Genomic DNA, 18,661 nt, shown 5'->3' on the forward strand with positions numbered 1-18,661 from the left:
GTCAGCCTCCTCCCCGCCCCTCCGAGAAAAATAAAAGATATGTGTTTTTGTGGGGGGGTTTGTTCTTAATTTACAACGGGAACTATTTAAACCGATGCCCCAGGAAAGGTGAGCACGATCTATTGGCAGAGAAGTCTTTTTTCTTTTTCTTTCTATTAAAAATTTGTAGAAAACCTTGCCGGACTTCGCAGTGTTTTTCTTAGCTGATTCTCAGGTACAATCAAGCCCTTTTCGGACACATTCCCATGTACGTAGCAGTGGTGATCTGGAGGAAGCTGTCGACGCCTGTTCAGTTAATTTAGGTTTTCTTTGTCTAATTACTGGGGAGCTTAGGGAAAAGGAGCCGGGCTCAGGGCAGTAAACTGACACTTGGGCTCTGTGTGTGGTATCCAGGCAGAGTTTGATGGAAAAAGCCTGCTTCCACTCAACTGCAGGTCACTGTCTGGGACCAGCCCCACCCCCTCCCTGCCAGTACCCACCAGCGAGCTCCCAGCACGGAGCTGCACTGGAGACAGACGGACACACGGACACACACACACACACACAGAGGGCTGCAGGCACGGTGCTCCCCTCTGCCCAGGTCCTTCCCACCGCCGCGCCTTTGCTGCAGCATCCCTGCCCGCCGCCGTCCTCCTCCTCCCGTCTCCAGTTTGATGCTGGAGTCTCCCAAGGCAACTGGGAGCAGCCCTGTGGCTCCGACGGCCCCTCTCCTCCCTGCCCCGTTTCCTCCGGCAAACGGCGGCTCCCAGCAGGGGCGACCCCCCCCCCCTCCCCCCCCCCCCCCCCCCCGATTTGAGGTTGCACCGGGAGAACATCGTCGAGGAAGGAAAGGAGGGAGGGAGGGAAAGAGGGCGCATCCTTGGTGCTCCGACACAACCCCTGGCTGCTCCTCATTTTATATGCGGAGGGGTGCGGGTGGCAAGGGGTACCGAGAAGCTGTCCCCATCCTAAGGAAAAAAAGAAAAAAGAAAAAAAAAAAAAACCAGCGGTCTGGTAGGCTTGAGGAGCGGAGCAGCAGCAGCAGCGCCTCCTGCCCAGATGAAGAGTGGCCACAGGCCAGCTGGAAAGGGGGTGGTCTCCCGCTCCTGCTCGCTCCCCCTCTATCTCCGCCGCCCGGCTGATTTCTTAGCCGGATTCAGGGGGGTCTGCAGGGAAAGAAATAAAATCATAATAATAAAAAAAAAAAAAAGAGCGAGCGAGATTGAAGAACCCGATAGGCGGTCGAGCCTCTAAGGCAGGAAAAAAGTGCCTGTGAAGGGCTGAGGGTGCGGAAGGGGCCGGGGGCGGGCCGGGGGGGCTCCTGCTCTTCCTCCCCGTGCCGATTTAGGCAGCGGGACGGTGCCCAGGTGGGGGGCAGAGGAGGAAGCGGAGCGGCGCTGAGCGGAGCCTCGGCGGGCGGCGCGGGGAGGGAGGGCGGGGGCCGGGCCGGGGCCGGGCCAGGGCCGTGCCGGGGCCGTGCCGGGGCCGTGCCGGGGCCGTGCCGGTCCATCCCGCCCCGGCGGAAAGCAGAGGAGCCGTGGCGCAAGGGGCCGGCCGGGAGGGATGCGCAGGGCGCCGCCGCCGCGCTGAGGAGGTGCCCGGAGGACAGCGGCTCCCGGAGCCCCCCCGCTCTCCCCAGACCCCCCCTCCTCCTCCTCCTCCGCGGGGCACCCCCCGCCCCGGTACCCACCCCGCCCGGCTCCCCCCCTTCCCTCCCCGCCTCACCCCAGCCGGCCCCATTCCCCTCCCTCCGCCAGATGACCACCGCCAGCGGCCAGCAGCGGCTGGAGCCCCCCGTCCCTCTCCGCTCCTGCAGCCCGGCTCCCGGAGCTCTCCAGATGAGCCGGCCGCCCTCCTCCGCCCTGGAGACCTCCACCTCCTCTTCCTCCACCTCCACCTCCTCCTCCTCCTCCTCCTCCTCGGCGGCGGCGGCGACCTCCAAGAGCAAGAAGGCCAGCTCGGGGCTGCGGCGGCCGGAGAAGCCCCCCTACTCCTACATCGCCCTGATCGTCATGGCCATCCAGAGCTCGCCCTCCAAGCGGCTGACCCTCAGCGAGATCTACCAGTTCCTGCAGGCCCGCTTCCCCTTCTTCCGCGGCTCCTACCAGGGCTGGAAGAACTCGGTGCGCCACAACCTCTCGCTCAACGAGTGCTTCATCAAGCTGCCCAAGGGGCTGGGCCGCCCGGGCAAGGGCCACTACTGGACCATCGACCCGGCCAGCGAGTTCATGTTCGAGGAGGGCTCCTTCCGACGGCGGCCCCGCGGCTTCAGGAGGAAGTGCCAGGCGCTCAAGCCCATGTACCGCATGATGAACGGGCTGGGCTTCGGCGCCTCCATCCTCCCGCAGGGCTTCGACTTCCAGGCGCCCCCCGCCTCCCTCGCCTGCCACTCCAACGGCTACAACCTCGACATGATGCCCAACGCCATGGCCAGCGGCTACGAGGGACTCAGCGGCGGCCACCACGTCCCGCACATGTCGCCCAACCCCGGCTCGACCTACATGGCCAGCTGCCCGGTGACTGCCAACGGGGACTACGGCCCCGACAGCAGCAGCAGCCCCGTGCCCTCCTCGCCGGCCATGGCGAGCGCCATCGAGTGCCACTCGCCCTACACGAGCCCTTCGGCTCACTGGACAGCCTCGGGGGCCTCGCCCTACCTCAAGCAGCAGGGCCTCCCCGCCGCCAACGCCGCCTCCTCGGGCATCCACTCCAGCGTGCCCTCCTACTCCCTGGAGCAGGGCTACCTGCACCAGAGCCCCCGCGACGACCTCTCAGGTAGGGGGGGCTGCGGGGATGCCCCGGACCCGGCCCCCCCGCCGCGGGTCTCCGCCGGCAGCGGGGGGCTTCGGCGGGGACCCCCCGGCCGCGGCGGGGCAGGGGTGAAAGAGGGGGCACGGTCTGCCAGAGGGACAGGGTGGCAGGGGGGTCGGAGCCGGTCTGTTTCGGGACGGGGGGGGATGGCTGAGGGCGTAGGGCATCGCTCCGTCCCGGCTTTAGTTCGTGCCCCCCCCAACCCCCCCTTCCCCGGGCGCCTCGGTAAACCGCGGGGACTCGTAGGGGGAAGCATCGGAAAAGGCGTTAAATATTATCCCCAAAGCCCTGCGGGCTGCAGGGGGAAAAGGAAAAAAAAAAAAAAAAGGGGAAAAAAAAGAAAAAGCAAAGCCGCTAATCTCGAGAAATGCGAAGGAGATTAAAGCAGATCCAATGCATTTCTGCAAACGGAGGGAAAAAGGGTTTCTTCTGCTCTCTTTCTCACCCCCTCCCTGCCCGGCCGGTGATTACAGACAATGTCTGCTCAGAAAAAAATCCTAGCACAAAAATGGGTAAAAGATGTTGGGCTCTTACGGGGAAATTTTCCAAATAGCCCTTTTAAACGTGGGTCCCGGAGGTTAAGCAAACAAAGACAGTCTGGGCTGGACCACACCGAAGAGGATTTTAGCCTGACTTAACCCCTATGAGAGCGGGGTCTTGTTCAATTTTATGGGAATTTCAACAAGTAACAAATACAGGCGACCCTCAGCGCTGGGTCCCCTCCTGCCCCCGCCTTGGGCTCCTGTCAATCACCCCACGGTCCCCCTCCGAGCCCCGCACCCTGCCCCGGCCTCCCCGCGGGGTGTGCGTGCGGGGAGCCCCGCAGCGGGCAGCCGGGGGGCGCGGAGGGGTTGCCCGGCACAGCAGCGAGCCGCCTTCCCTCTATTTAAATAACAACAATAATCATCGTCATCAAAAATTAAAGGTGACAAAACACTAATCAGCCCTGCAGTGGCTGCAGGGGAGAGGAGCGGGTCGCTGTGCCTTACCCGGGAGCTGGCGCAGAGCGGGCTGCGCGTCCTCCGCAGGGCTGCTCCGTGCCCACGGGGCTCTGCTGCTGCGCTTTAAATCCGTTTTTCGGAGATGCAGCCGCCCCTTCCACGGGGCTTGGTGGCCGAGAGGGGTTCACCAGGGCATGCCCCGCCGAAATGCCTCCCTTCGCCGCTAGCCACTTCGGCTTGGCTTTGTTGCTGTCGCTGTTGTTGCTTGGATTGGTTTTTTATCTGTTTGTTTGTTTGCTTTTCTTTCGGATTTTTTTTTGTTTGTTTTGTTTTGTTTTTTTCTTTGTTTTACTTCTGTCGGTGGCCCGGCCGCCCCGCGGGGACACGCGTGGCGAGGGAGCGGGGCTGCGTGGCGGCTGCCCCCTCCTCCTGCCAGGCACCCGAGGTGCCAAAGGCGATACCTGGAAGAGAAACGTTCATTGCGGGGCAGCCCACGAGCAGCTTCTGAAAACAAAAAGCAGAGAGAGAGAGAGAGAAATAGAGAGAGGTGAAGGGTTTTGGTTCCCCCGAAGCCTCCCGCCACGGTTTCCGAGGCTGGGGCGGTTTAAGTGCGGCTCTTTTCTGTTGGAGGACGGATGTACAGACAGACCGATGGACGCTTTTTTAATGCCGACGACGAGCGTCCACTTCCAGCAGCTCAGATTTAGTGCCTCTGCTTTGCGAAACGGCGTTTCTCCGGCTATTTTGCACAGCCTCAGCTCTGGAGTAGGGATCCGGGCCCTGGACTTTGGGAACAAACCATCCCCATTCCTTGATTAGATAAGGAAAAAAAAATCTTTTTTATTATTATTATTTGCGCGGATCCACTCCTCGTTCGTGTGTGATCCGCAAAATCTCTGCGGCGCAATCGTTTCGGTAGAATGAAAGGAGATAGGGAAAAACGATCCGAGCTCTTTCATTCGTAATTATTCCCAGCAATAATCTTTCTCCTCCTCTCCCCACAAAAGCAGCAGCAAGTGAATTCCGCTTTTCCCTTTCTTTTAAATGCAAAAGCAAATTCGGTGGCAATCGCTGTGGATCTGTTAATAACCCCCTACTCATGACAGCGACGGGGAGGACTTGAAACTTTGAATTTGCATCAGACCCAAGAATAAGAGAGGAAAAAAATTGGAAACAGGAGGCTCGGTTCTGCTAAAAGGATTTTGAAGCTGGGGAGGTGGGGGTGGTACGGATTTTTTTCGCACACTATTAAATCCTGCTAAATGATTGAATCAGGATTGTAATAAAGTGCCCTGGTTTATGGTGAGCATACCAGCAGGGTTATTAGAAAGCCGAGGAAATCCAGCGAAATAATCACTTTTATAAAGTGAGCTCTGCGGGGTGAAGAAGGGGACAGTGCTGGAGGAGCCGGGCTGTGCGCGCCGCCGCCGGGGCTCGCTGCACAAATCGCGAAAGTTGCCGGCTCCGTGACGCTGGGGAAAACCGTGCACGTCTCCCTCTTTTTTTCCCCTATCCCTTCTCTTTCTTTCCGTGCTGCTTTCTTTCTTTTTTCCTTTTTTTTTTTTTTTTTTTGACCCTCGGTCAGATTTGACAGGGTCCCACCAGCCGAGCCTGACATCCCCGCGCCAAAGCAAAGCAAATCCCTCCCTGGCTCCGTCCTGCAGGCCTTGCTCAGCCGATCCCCCCCTCCCCACTGGATCCTGTAGGATCCCTGCCAGGCTAAAGATCCCCGCGCGGCGCGGGCTCGAGGGCGATCTCCCACGGGGCCCCTTGCGCTCCGTCCCCCGAAGGGTTTCCTTAGGCTGTGGGAAATGAAAATCGGAATTTGAAAGGTCATTTACATGTCGGGGCCGCGGATGTACGTCGCCCGCTGCTGTTGAGGAGGCGTGGGGTGTCCTCGCCCTGTATCTGAGGCTCACGAGAGCACACGCGAGTACAGGGGCGCAGCTCGCACATACCCCCCAAAAACCAAACACACCATCAGCACACAAACGAATGACCCCAAATGAGTGGTGGCAATTCAACCTGCAGCCCCCCAGTCAAAAGCAAACCCCTCCCGTCCCACCCGACTGCCCCCCGGGAGTGGGATTTGGGAGAGAGGGAGGGGAAGGCAGCGAGGGTCAGGATCCAATTGCGATGCCCCCGGCGCACCCAGAAAACCACGCGAGTCGCATCCTTTGCTCACATCCCCAGTCTCACCTGACCCCGGGCACGACCGAGGGACATTAAGGGACAGATGCCCGGCCGTGCCCGCGTTGCCGCACGCAGGGATGCCCCGAGCCACGCCGTGCGCCCGGGACGCGTTCACGCGTGTGCCCGTGGCTCTGCCGCTTGTGGTGCGCCCTACAAGCGGGACAGGGGACAGGCTTCCTCGGGAAGGGGATCTCCCACACCGAGCAGGGACAGGAGGAAGCCTCTCCTCCGTGTGGGTGAGCTACCTGGTTTCTGAGCAGTTCTTCTCTCCTTCTCTTGCAGTGGGATTGCCTCGCTACCAGCATCACCCGTCCCCGGTGTGCGACAGGAAGGATTTTGTCCTCAATTTTAACGGCATTTCTTCTTTTCACCCTTCGGCTAGCGGCTCTTACTACCACCATCACCACCATCAAAGCGTCTGCCAGGACATCAAGCCCTGCGTGATGTGAAGGCAGCGCCCCAACAGAGACAATCAGGTGGCGTCGAGCAGAGCCGAGGTATAGACGGACCCACGCAGACGAAATATAATGTGCACTCTGATAGCATTGATAGTACACGAGTCACTTAGCAAAAATTACCTAAGGAAGCAGTTTTCGGGCCCCTCCACTCCTTGAAGGACACGACACGTACAGCCGGTGTAACTCCGAAGCGCTCCCCAAAATCGCGCCTCGCTAGGTGAGACTGAGCGTCCCTGAGCACGCCGGTGGTAAAACGCGTTTCCGTCGTCTCCTAAAGAGCCGAGCTTTGGGAAAGTGAACGAGCCGAAATATTTTTGTACGAGAAAGTCTCTTTGAATAGGAAAAAACAGTCTCCCAGCTCAGCACCTGCGAGGACACCCCCCTCCATTTTCCTTCTTTTTTTTTTTTCTCCCCCCGAGCCCCACCGAGGACACTTTTTATGGACTCCAGCACCAACCGATCGATATTATTAAAACAGTATTGTTTAGCCCTTTCGTGTATAGACTTTAAGAAAAGTTCATTTTTTTCCAGTATTGCAGCAAGACAACGTTTTGTTTTTTATTTTTACAAAAGTTGTTTTTCTACCACAATATTTTTAAAGAAATATTTTAAATAAATCTCGTGTATACTCACACACTATTGCTTTAAAAGGAGAATATATTTGCACTTATGTATACTTTTTACAGTTTGCCAAAATATTTTGATGTACAAATTTTCTTTTTTTTTCCAATAAAATGTATATAAACGACAACACACTGGGCAGGCACTTCTTTCCCCTCGGCCCCTTTCCGAGAAATTTCCTCTCCCTTTGCATCCCCCGTTGTTAAAGCTGCAACCCCAAATCCTGAAGGCTCTGGAGGACGAGAGAGAAGGAGGAAGGGGGGGGGGTAGGACGACGACCCGTGCCCCAGGGTCGGGGGCTGCTCTGCCTGAGCCCAGGCTGTTCTTCTGGGTAAACTCGAAGGTAACGAGGGCAGCGGACACACAAGCAGCAGGGACCAGGTTTCCTGCTTCTTCTCCCGAGGGCTCCTTCCCCCTCGAAATGTTCAGGGCTGTTTGCAGGTGCCCCCCTCCCCACGGCCACGCAGCCCCCCTGCGCCCCGGCGAGGCTTCGCCAGGGGGCTGCAGGCAGGAGGGGGCGTCACGGGGAGGAGTGGGGGCGAGAAGGATCCTTGATAAAACCGTGGCTTGATAAGCATCGAGGGGCTGGGCGCGGGGAGAACCGAGAATAGCGTGGCCAGAAAGAAAAAAAAAAAAAGGGAGGGGGGGAAGGGGAAAAAAAAAAAAAAAAGGAAAGCCGGTGGGGATAAAAGCACCCCCTCTGCGCCCCCCGACCCGGGGCACCCCCGGCGGTCCAACCCCTCACCATAGTGCCCGAAGAAGCTGAAGAGCGGGTTAGTTTTGGCAAAATAGGTAGCTGTGCAGATAGACGCCTGCATGCAGATATACGCACATGCCTATCGATTATATACATGCACTTATACATGCGTAATGACATATAGGCGTGCACACATATATAATTCTTCATCTTTTCAAATATATATTTATGCTCAAACATGCCCTTTTCTTCCCCGAGCTTCTCAGGGCCTGTGATAAATTATAAAGTCAGTTTCAGAGTTTGCTCCGACCACAGTGCTGTGTTTACATTCTTTCCGAGGCAAGCCTGCATGGTCGTAATTTATATCCTAAACACTCGAACGTAACTTGTTTATACAGGAATGACAGGACCTCAAAGAGAAAAAAACTGCCTTTGCCTCACCGGCGGCCTCGCGTGGGGTGCCAGTGCCCTCCAGCGGCACGACGCCGGCATCGGCCTCCCGCAAGCCCCCAGCCTCCGCGGCGGAGGCTCGCAGCCTCGTGGATTATCTGATTTTGGGCATTGTGGTTCCCCCATCCTGCCCCGGCTCCTGGACGTGATTACAGGGCAGAGAAGGGGACTGAGTCCTCCTAAGAAAGGGGAAGGATCTGCTGGGGCATCCTGCGGGTTGGAGCTTCTGGGCTCTCCTGTAAGGATTCCTCTCCTCTAGCAGACTAAGGTTCCCTTTTCGCCCGGAAAGCTTCCCAAACAAAGGACGTTTCAGAAGCAGTACTCTTCTAGACATCGGTATGTTTCTGGGTGCTGTCTGTAAAATTAACCCGGTGTCTTTTCTTTTTTATTTTTTTTTATTTTTTTAATTTATTTTTATTTTTCCCTGAATTTAAGGGTGACCAGCAAATGCCGGGGAAAAAAAAAAAAAAAAGGCTAGATTTTTAAGTTAATTTGATCTGATTTTGTTTTGATATTTGATTTTATTATAGTACTCTCTAGCCTAGAAACCCGGTTTTTGTTTAGTCTAAAGAACTCCAGTGGCTGCAGAGCCCATGAGAGCCAAGACCAAGAGCTACGCCATGGAGAGGACAAGGTATTTATGTTTTAGCCATGCAGTTAAAAACTTTTTGCGTCTTTTTACATTTGTTAACAATCACTGAACATGCATGAGTGCTAAGTATCCTAGAAAAAGAAAACCTTTGTTAGAGATCCATCACCTTGGGCCTTCTAATCACAGTACTAAAGGTGCAGTACCCATCCCTGAGACTTCCAGAGGTCTATAACACCGAAGAAAACTGGAATTTCTAGTGTTAACACAAACCCAGAAATCTAGATGTGTAGATGTAGCCTGAGCATCGTGAGAGAGCCCTGGAGGACACACCCAACTTTGAGTGTGTATTTGCTAGCCACAATGTGAGGAAACCTCTAGCTGATATGCTAAAATCAGCATCAGCTGGTGCACAGCATGGGAAGGTCTGCATCCCTTAGCTTTCTGAGTTGTTGCTCTGTTTAATGAGAAGAGTCTTTTCTCATCCTCTTTATCGTTCATTGTCTTCTCATTCTTTGCCAGCTGATGTCCCTAACTGCTTTGTCCTCTGTATGTGGATTGCCAGATACCTAAACACCACCTTTTATTTCTTTACAGTGCTTTCATCCAAGTAGCACCCAACAAGCACCTAACTCCATTGACAGAGTCATTGGTCACCTCTGGTCACCTCTGGCTTCCAGCCTAGGGCTATAGCCTCTACAAACCCTTTCTCCTTACAGGTGAGCACAGAGGAGGATGAGAAGCTATTACTTCTAGGTATGCTTCTAGTCTATCCTGAGGAAGGTCTTGCACGTCTAAAAGTCTACGTTATTTTTTCCAGCAAGATCGGTTGGTCTAATGCTTCAGTAACGTGTCTCCCGCAAACCTTGCCTCGCTAATGACCTCAGTCCATCCCGGCTACAAGAAAGCTACGACTAAATTACAAATAGTTAGTCATCTCGACTGATCGCCTAGCTCCCATTTGGTGAGGCACTGAGGCAAATGGACTGAGTGTAGGCTAATCCAAACATTTCCATTATTAGAGCACACCAGCCAGAGTTTCCGCAGGATGGGAATGAAATCACGCTGGAGCGCCTCAAACAGTTTGCATGTGATCTGCTATAATCTTATATATATATTTTCTCCATTCTCTGGTTTCATCACAGTCTTACTGCCTCAGTGGAGGGATTTTGCTTGTGAGGGTGTTTATGTTACACAGAAAAAACCACTCAACCACTCCAAAGCTGGGATCGTTTGAACAATCAATTTAACATTGACAAAATTAGCCAAATGCAGAGATATCTTATGCAGGACATCAAATTTCTCGCTGACATTTGACCAAAGTGTTTTTTTAAAACAGTCAGTTTATTAATCCCATTAAATCCCTTCGCCTATTATTCTATTAAGACCAACACAAGATTAATATCTTGCTGCATTTTGTCCCAGCTGGCAAAGTGCTTTGAGCAACACAAAATTTTCAGCTTAGTGTGAGAATTTTAGTCTGATTTGGAGGCAAAGAAAATACTTTTTTTAAAACTCAATAACAATACGAATGATTTTATTGAAGTAGAAAGACTTGCTCGTAACATATGCATGAGGTAATATTTAAATAAGCCTGCTCAGAGAAACGGTAGGTATTTCAGTTAGGCCCTGAGAAAGCTAGGTACTGCTTTCAATTATAATTTTAATATACCTGAGCATGTGAGCAGTCCCATTAAAGTCAATGGGACTGAGCAGCTGCTTAGAGTTAGAAGTGCTTTGCTGAGGAAGGACGATGGGACCAGAATCAAACACTACAGGTTCCTCTTATGTGCTGCAGCTGCGCACTCCATAAGAGCTGGGGTAGAATATACCTGGTTCATATACAGAATGAAAATTAATTCAAAACATACTCTGGCTTTGAATAGAGATGTATTTTACAAAACCTGCTGGCATTAATCTGCATGAAATACTGCCTTAGCTAATAAGAACACCCGGGCTTTATTTATATATTGAGCCATTTGATAGATACAAATGAAGAAAGAGGTAAATAGAAGCCAACATATTTTTGAATAAAAGCCCAGAGGTTCTCTCAGAGTTCAATGATCTTTGTGTCTAGATTATAAAGAATTCGGAGCAGCTTCATCTGACTTGCCAACTACTGAATAGAGCTCCAAAACATCTGTAATATTAAACAACTTCAAGCCTCCTTTTTATGCTTGTTTTCATCCAATGGTGATTTATAGAAATCTATTGGCTTCTCCATTGGTCATTTCTAAAAAGAAACATTCTGGGAGGTGGAGGAGGTTTTAGAATTTGTTGGGACACCACTACCAAACTGCAGCTGGAATTAGAGGTATTTGACAGTGGATTTAGATTTATTTGAGAGATTATGGAGAAATGTTAACTGCATCACATTGCTTATTTTAACCACTGCAAAATGAATTTGCAGTGTTGTGCAAAGAGCCATTGGGCTCACAGGTAATTTGATGTATTCAGAGTACATTGAAAAGACTGAGCTGGTTTTGAGGAACAGATAACGGATGGATTCCTTGGACTGGATCTCCACTGGTAACATTTTCCTTGCAGCAGAGTTGCAGCCCATTAATTCTCACTGTCCAAATATAGGTAGCATTAGTTTAAATAGAAGTTTTATAACTGATTCAGCTGAGCTACTGAAATCCTTCGTGTACGCAATCTTATCTCATTTTCAGAGATCCTCTTTGGATTGGCTTATACCTGTCCTGATTAACATATACCAAACACATTTTACTTTATGAGAACTCTTTTTTTTTTATCAGTTCAAGGTAGTTTAAAATTCTTCTTTGAGACTTAGTCTCAGGCACAGCAATTTTCTGATATGTTGAAAGGTGTGATTTAGTTCAAACTGCATAACGGGTGTTTATGGGCACTCCATCACCATAATCCCTCGTTTATACAAGTACAGCTGCAAGCTATGCCAATACAACCAAATTTAAAGTGGTATCAACTCCCTAAGGCTTATTGAAATTAAACAGCACGATGTCTGTGACTGTGCAATCCTTACATTAAAGGGCTGCAACTTTTCCTTGCAAGAAAACTAAATATTCGAAACTGGATCTAAAGCATGAGCATAGTGGGAACTCCTGGACAATTTTACTTTTGGAATCAAGGCTTTAAAGTCAGCCTCTGGCCCTTGCATTGACTTTTTTTTGTTTGTTTCTTAAACTGGAGGTTTCCTCCTCAGAGATTTGTTGACCACTGGTGGTTTGCAGAGCATTTGCTGGTGGCTTAGAGTCAGCTCTTTGGTTACAGGACAGTGCTTCTCATCCTTTGCGGTGGGTGAATAGGAACAAATGGGAGTGGGAAGATGCAGTGAAGATGAGAGTCAGCAGCATGATTCACTCTATTAAAAAAAAAAAAAAAAAAAAAAAGCTGTTGACTTTAAAACTGCTGAAGCACAGAAATGTTTCCAGCCCCTGCCACGTCTCCTCTGGGACATGGTCTTAGTGCTGGTAAGGTTGGATGGTCCCCTAGCCAATAAGGAAGGGAGAACAGAGTTGTCACTGGACAAGGAGCAGCAGGAAAGCGCTGGAGGAAGTGTACTTTGATCCCAGGTGACTGAACAGGCAGAGCTGTAGTAAAGATGGTGAGAAATACGAATGTTATCAGACCTGAGTAATAATTGATAAAATGCGTGCAAGAATGGGTAACTAGTGCAGACATCATGGGAAGCTCCACTGTGTAGCTCTGAAAGGCAGAATTACATTGCTTAAAATAACCTTCACGTTCCACTTCTCACATCATGCACTAACCCCTGCTTTCACACATGGAAATCCCCCCTTTCTGCAGTGCACCTCTTTTTCCCTCCTGAGGCAGGACAGAGCTACTCTGCAATGACTCACAAATACTCCCGCGTTGATCTGGGAACTGGGATACTTGAATGCATTAATGTATTGGTTTTGCTTAGTGTGAGGTGGCAAGGAGAAGCGGACAGTAAAAAGGCAATAGCTCAAGATAAGCGACCTCCAGTAAACAAACAGAGGCTTGTGCAGGACAGCGGAGGAGCAGGGGGTCGGAGGAATCTGGCTCAATTTCCTATTGAAAGTATCCAAAGTAGCCTGAACAAGCAGAACCAGGGCCCAGGACTAAGCCAAGTTACTCAGCAGGCTCAGAGGCTCTGTCAGGAAAGCAGTAGGAGCTGTTTGGGGAAATCTGTCTGAGAAACTGGCATGTCTGAAGCAGCCCAGCATTACTCAAGCTCCTAAGAGTAGGCAATATGGACAAGTGTACCGAGCAGGTAGCTTTTTTTTCAAGCATCTTTTCTTTCTAAAAGCATTATTTCTTCTGTGAAAATCAATCAACTGCCTGTATTTCATGACTACTCTATCCCTGGATATTCCCAACTGTAGGTTTGAGAAAGGATGATAAATGCTCGGCCCCACAGAAAAAGCTGGCTGATGAAGCCTGAACTTCCACACAGGAAAGGAAAGGACCACAGCCCTGTGCTTGCTCTCAGCGAGAGCATAAGGAGGACAAAGGTGGAGCTCAGCTGGAGCAGTGGTGCCTGATGTCAGCGTGGTTGTAAGGATAACAGTGGTGAACATCCAGGAAGGTGATGACAGCAGCAAGAGCCTAATCTGGCCAACAGAGTGCAGAGTGGTATTCCCTCGGCATGCATTAGCCTTAGTCCTCTAGTATTTTCATCCTGCTTTTGCTGTCCCCTCCCACCTTTCCATGCCTGCTGATTGCCCCAGAAGATTTCTCCCTCTGCCAAGTGAATTTTCTTCAAATTCTGGGATACAAGCCTTGCTCCTGTACTGCTTCAGACAATGGCCTTTGTTACCAAAACCATGAAGGCAAGGAGTGGCCACGAATGATTCATACATCACTGTTTCTCTTCTAATATAATAAAAGCAGATACACAGATCTCTGCAAGCTCTTGACATTTCCTCTACATATTCTCACTAATTTCCTCCTTATTGTTACAGATGAATTACTCACACTGCAGCCCTACTACATGACCAGGGTTTAAAACATCCCTCAGCAAAAGAAAAGATATTCATATATGCTCGTTTCTCAAATCCAAAGAGAAGGAGTCCTGAAACTTCCTCTTTTTACTGCAGTGTGTTGATTCTCTCCTCCAAAGTTCCCACTGCCCAAAGGAAATAACATGGACTCTCCAACTCGGTTGCTGAAGGAAGAGGTCAAAAGAAAAGACAGCCAGAAGAGATGAGGGCAGGCTCATAGCAACTCAGCAGTTCAGGCCCAGAGGAGGCACTGGGAAGAGCAACAGGAGCACAAACCAGGTACTCAGCTCAGTGGAGATGAGCAAGCTCTTCTACCAGCCAGAAGTATATTTGTTGATTACCTTCTCGGCTTCGTACTTGGATCCATCCTTTGGCATCGGAAGGAAATGTGATCAACAGGCCATGCTCTCATTGAGTAGAAAAGCACTGGCAGTAAGCAGCTGACATTTGTCTGTCCCAGGAGAGCCCTGCCTTCTTCCTCAGCCAGCACTGTCCCTCACCTGGGGGCTGGCTGTCTCCCCAGGGACGTCTCTGAGAGCAGTGCAGAAGGGCATTAGACATCAAAGCAGTTTCCACCTGCCCGTAGTCAGTTCTGGGTGTAAGTGCCTCCAGGGTCCCCAGGCAGGAACCACACTCCAAGGGTGAAAAACAGAAAACAGATGCTCGTATGAAACAGACCATCCCATCCAGGGGCATCTCAGGACATATTTATTAGTCAGGAGCATGCTCCACAGCAAATCATGGCTTTCCTTCTGTATGGAAAAGCTTTTGATGGTTGGCTACTAATGGCTAACAATGAGGCAAATCTATAGTCCAGACAGGCTTTAGATATGCCAAAAAGATCCGTGTGCTGGCAAACGCACCGTTCAGCTTGTTCATTTCCTGTGCGCTGTATGAAACAGCCAGAACCCTTTCTCACTATTTAATTCTTTGAATGCAAAGTAAAATAAAAACAGAAGAAACATCAAGCTGGAAAAATAATCCCAAGCTCAGTACCTCAGGAGGGACTTGTGCACAGGGAGAGCAGACAGATGAGCTGGGAAAGCCCCCAGTTATAGCATACGTTCTGCATAGCCTGCTCTGTGGAGACAATAATAAATTCCTCTCAATGCCGCACAACTGGCATTGACAAAGTCACTTCCTTCCTTCAGAAAGAGGACCCAACGCAGCTTTTCCTCATCCTTACAGACAAAGACAATAGGCAGAGGTCTAGAAAAACACCATCAGCCCCATAAAAAGCACATGTTCTCATGTTCTCCCAGTTGGACTCATGTCACTAAGAAGTGTAGCAAGCTCCTCATCAGTCCCGACTCAAAGTTCACATGGTCCAGGAGCCAGTGCTTGAGGGGAGGGGGGCAGAAAATCGGTGGACTTAAAAAAAGTGGTAAGGGCTTTAGCACCCCCTGCTTGCTCATGGTGGAGTGTCACCAGAGGGAGTGATCTACATCCCAAATGTCAGTCACTGTTTTAGGAAGATCAGCTGTTGCATAAAATTTTTCCAAATCATCCATTCCCCAAAATACTCACTTGGCAGTCGAAGAACTGCTTACCCAATTCAGCATGAATTTCTTTTCCAAGCCCATAGGTGAGTGCTGCACCCAAATAAGATGTTCTTTCAACCTGTTCAGCCCATTTCACCTGTACTAGAAGCTTCAGAAGATGTAAGAAATTTTGTTGCAGACAAGTATGAGATAACTTGCATCCACACCAACCACTCTGACAGTGAAGACTGCACTCAGCTTTCAACTTAGCTCTTGGTCTCTGTGGCATCCTGTGCTGGAGGGTGCCAGAGGCTGCTTAGATGACACGTAAAAGACTGGTTTCTTTCTGTCCATTATGTCTCTTCTGACTGTAATGCCAAGACAAGGGAGAACAGAAGCTCCTCTTTCATCTTAACTATTTTTTTAATTCATTTTTAAGTGGTTTTACCGCATCTCATCCTGTCTTCTTCCTGAAGCAGCTAACCATCATCTTCAGACTTTCTCACCCCTACAATCTTACAGTGATTCCTTCCCCACTTCACAAGAAGTGAAACCTGCTTAAGCAGACCGCAGTTTTCTATAACATAGACATCAAAGCTCAATGTAAAAACTCCTTTTGCAGAAAAAAAAAAAAACAATAAAACAAAAAAACAGTCAAAATTGGCATCAGAGGAAAAGGAATCTGACCTGTTAGAGATATTTGCTTTAGGAAAACATGAACCTTAAGCTCAGCATGCATATTTCTCTCCACTGACTATGTTCAGGTGATGGGCTCATGGGAAAATATAGTCAGATAAACTGTATGTGCACTGGCTGAGATGCCAGGTCCTGTACAACATGTAATAGACGAAAGTGCTCTGCTGTCTTCTAGCATAATGCTGTATAGTCCCCAGCACTCTCCAACTGCAGCTCACAGCTGCACGGAGAGCAGAAGTTTCTCTTAAGCTGCCTTCAATAAGCCTTAAGTCTTTTTCCGGAACAAGTTTCAAATGCTCCCAGTCACACAAATATTTTGCCTTCCTCTCCAGTATGTCTTATTCTGCATGTGCCACCAATTTAGCTCTATTTGCCATTGCACTGGTCCTTTGCCTGCTTTGGCTAAGTCCCTCTCACATGGCTCCCCCACTGAAGTACCAGGGTTTGACTGACATAAATAACTTTGTTTGTATTTGGACAGCTCAATTCCCCTTTCCAGGCTGCCAATATCTATGTTAAACAATACCAGACCTTGGCACTCCTCTGCCAGCCTTTTTTCAGGGACAGAAATAAGCCATTTATTCTTGTTTATTACCTCCAACCTCTTAGCCAGCTTTTGGTTCATGGCATCCCATCACGTGATAAACTTACTTTCTTCAGGTCTTTCTTCAAACTTAAACAGGACCTTATCAAAGGCTTTTCATGTAAGGATGGTGGATGCTAGAGTTCAGATAATTATTTCAGATATTTATTTCAGGTTGGAAATATTTAGATGCAACTGGAAGCTTGGTGCCCAGAGTGGATATAGTGCATTTCAAGCCCATGAATAAACATCTTCTCGTCTTAGTTACACTGCTGCAAACATGGAAAAGCTTTATTACTTTTGGTTGATTACTTGATGAGAGTTGGCATAACTGCAAGAAAAACCTGCTACAAAAGTTCTGAGTTTACAGTCTGATCAGATACTGTATTGTAAATATACTGAGCTGTTGTTATCAGTAACAATCTTATTTATAATATCACCTTGTCCAATGCACTGGGAAGACTATGTACTTACAGATATCAGCATTTTGTTATTAAATGCACCTGTTAATCATAGTAAGAGTTAATGGTGTTGCGGAGAGCATGACAAGAAGAGAGGAGATTAAGAAAGAAAACCAGCAAATACAAAGACCCCATAGAAAACACACACACAAAAAATGTTGGTTTGAAAGCTATTGTTGCACCTTGACTTGCTTTGTGACTGCACAGAGGAAAACAAAGGAGGCAGCTGGGAGGAAACATGCAGGAAATGAAATAAAGATGGTTGTGAGATGCCTCCAGAAATGAGAGAGTGACCAATGCCCAGTGGAGTGGGAAGTAGCTATCCATCCAGGCACTGGTCAGTTTGGAGAGCAAGCTGGTCTGTCACCAACCCTGTCTGGACCTGAGCTGGCAGGCACCACTGTCTAAAACCATTCCCAGTAGAAAGGCAGCGAGCGGTGCCCTGCCTCTCCCAGCCATAGAGCGGGAGTGCCGAGACACACAAAATTTGAGAGGAAAGAATGAAGTTTAAGTCATACTCACGCATGTGGGCCTTCCTTTGTTATTTTAACCCAGTTATCGGAGCACCATGTTCCTGTTGATTCTTGAGTTCTGCTTTGTGTTGGAAAGGCCAAACGGCGTCACTGAATGCATTGTCTGGTTGCAGAGCTCCCAAGAGGGTGACTTCCAGCAGAGATCCAAGGCAGACCAGACCAGCAAAGTGAGCCATGGGGACATACGTGTCCCTTTTGGTCTGGGACATGGGGCGAGAGGATATAGACTGTAGGGGTTACTCCCTGCCTGGGCAGATAAGCCCATAGACAGGCTCTGGAGGTACACAGAGGGCAGCAGGCACATTGGCCATGGTGGGACCATGTTGACATGGACAGACAGGTACAGGCTCCTTCCACAGCTCTGCACTGTGACATCCTGATGTACCAAGCCCATCCTGGCTAACAGGGTGCCTTTGGTTGTGGGTTTACAGTCTGCAAACCCAATATTGCCCGGGGGCCTGGAAAGCATGACATCCACTTGCTGCTGTGCGCTGACACCCAGGGGATGAGTCATGGATGGTGTGTCCGGGAAGCAGGAGAGCCCGAAGAAATGGCTGAAGGAGGATGTTAGTAGGAAGGCTTCACAAAAAGTGAGCCTACAAATAAAAGGTTTTGAGCTATAGGTGGAGAAAACACGTGTGGGGCCAGGGCTCAGAAATAGGTATGAATAAAAAGTACATAAAAAAGGACAAAAGAGAGGTGGTTGGGGCAATTCTAATGAGAAAAGGGGGTGGGAAACCTGAGGAAAGGAAAAGTGTTAGGCAAAGAGTGGGCTAAGACAAAGAGAAGTTCAGGAGGATGAAGGGGTGAATGAAAATATGATGCTGGGAAGGCATTTTATGAATGAAAGAAGGAAGCTAACATGTCTAACCTGCAGGACGGGAAGTCCTTTCCTTTTAGTACAAACATAGGAGGAGAACAGCCATCACCTTTCCTTGGGAGCTCAGTTCAGAAAAGGAAATGCAGAAATGCATGAAATGAAAGGGCAGTAGGGGATGGGAAAAAAAGAGAAATCTGAATGAGGATGAAAATGATCCTTCCTTTATTCTGGAGGAGAAGGATATATATCAACAAGTATAGTATCATACATATCAACATATACTTGTTATTTTTTTATTTTTGCTCTGGTCTTCTTTTATTCTCTCTAAAATATTTCTAGGTAGCTAAAATGGTTGCCACAAATGTATCAGAATGCTACTGA

The 18,661-nt window shown here is 49.7% G+C and overlaps 1 protein-coding gene across 1 annotated transcript; it reads left to right on the forward strand.

Annotated features, from left to right (window-relative positions):
• Positions 1 to 1,356: 1,356 nt before the first annotated feature.
• Positions 1,357 to 7,133, forward strand: FOXF2 (forkhead box F2). The gene is made up of 2 exons (XM_083824035.1): positions 1,357 to 2,754; positions 6,207 to 7,133. Exons 1-2 carry the CDS (start codon positions 1,737 to 1,739, stop codon positions 6,371 to 6,373), a joined length of 1,185 nt encoding a protein of 394 aa, XP_083680161.1. The 5' UTR covers positions 1,357 to 1,736; the 3' UTR covers positions 6,374 to 7,133.
• The last annotated feature ends 11,528 nt before the right edge of the window (positions 7,134 to 18,661 follow it).

The sequence above is a fragment of the Anser anser genome, assembly GCF_964211835.1.
Source record: "Anser anser genome assembly, chromosome: 2".
In the NCBI taxonomy this organism is placed as follows: Eukaryota; Metazoa; Chordata; class Aves; order Anseriformes; family Anatidae; genus Anser; species Anser anser.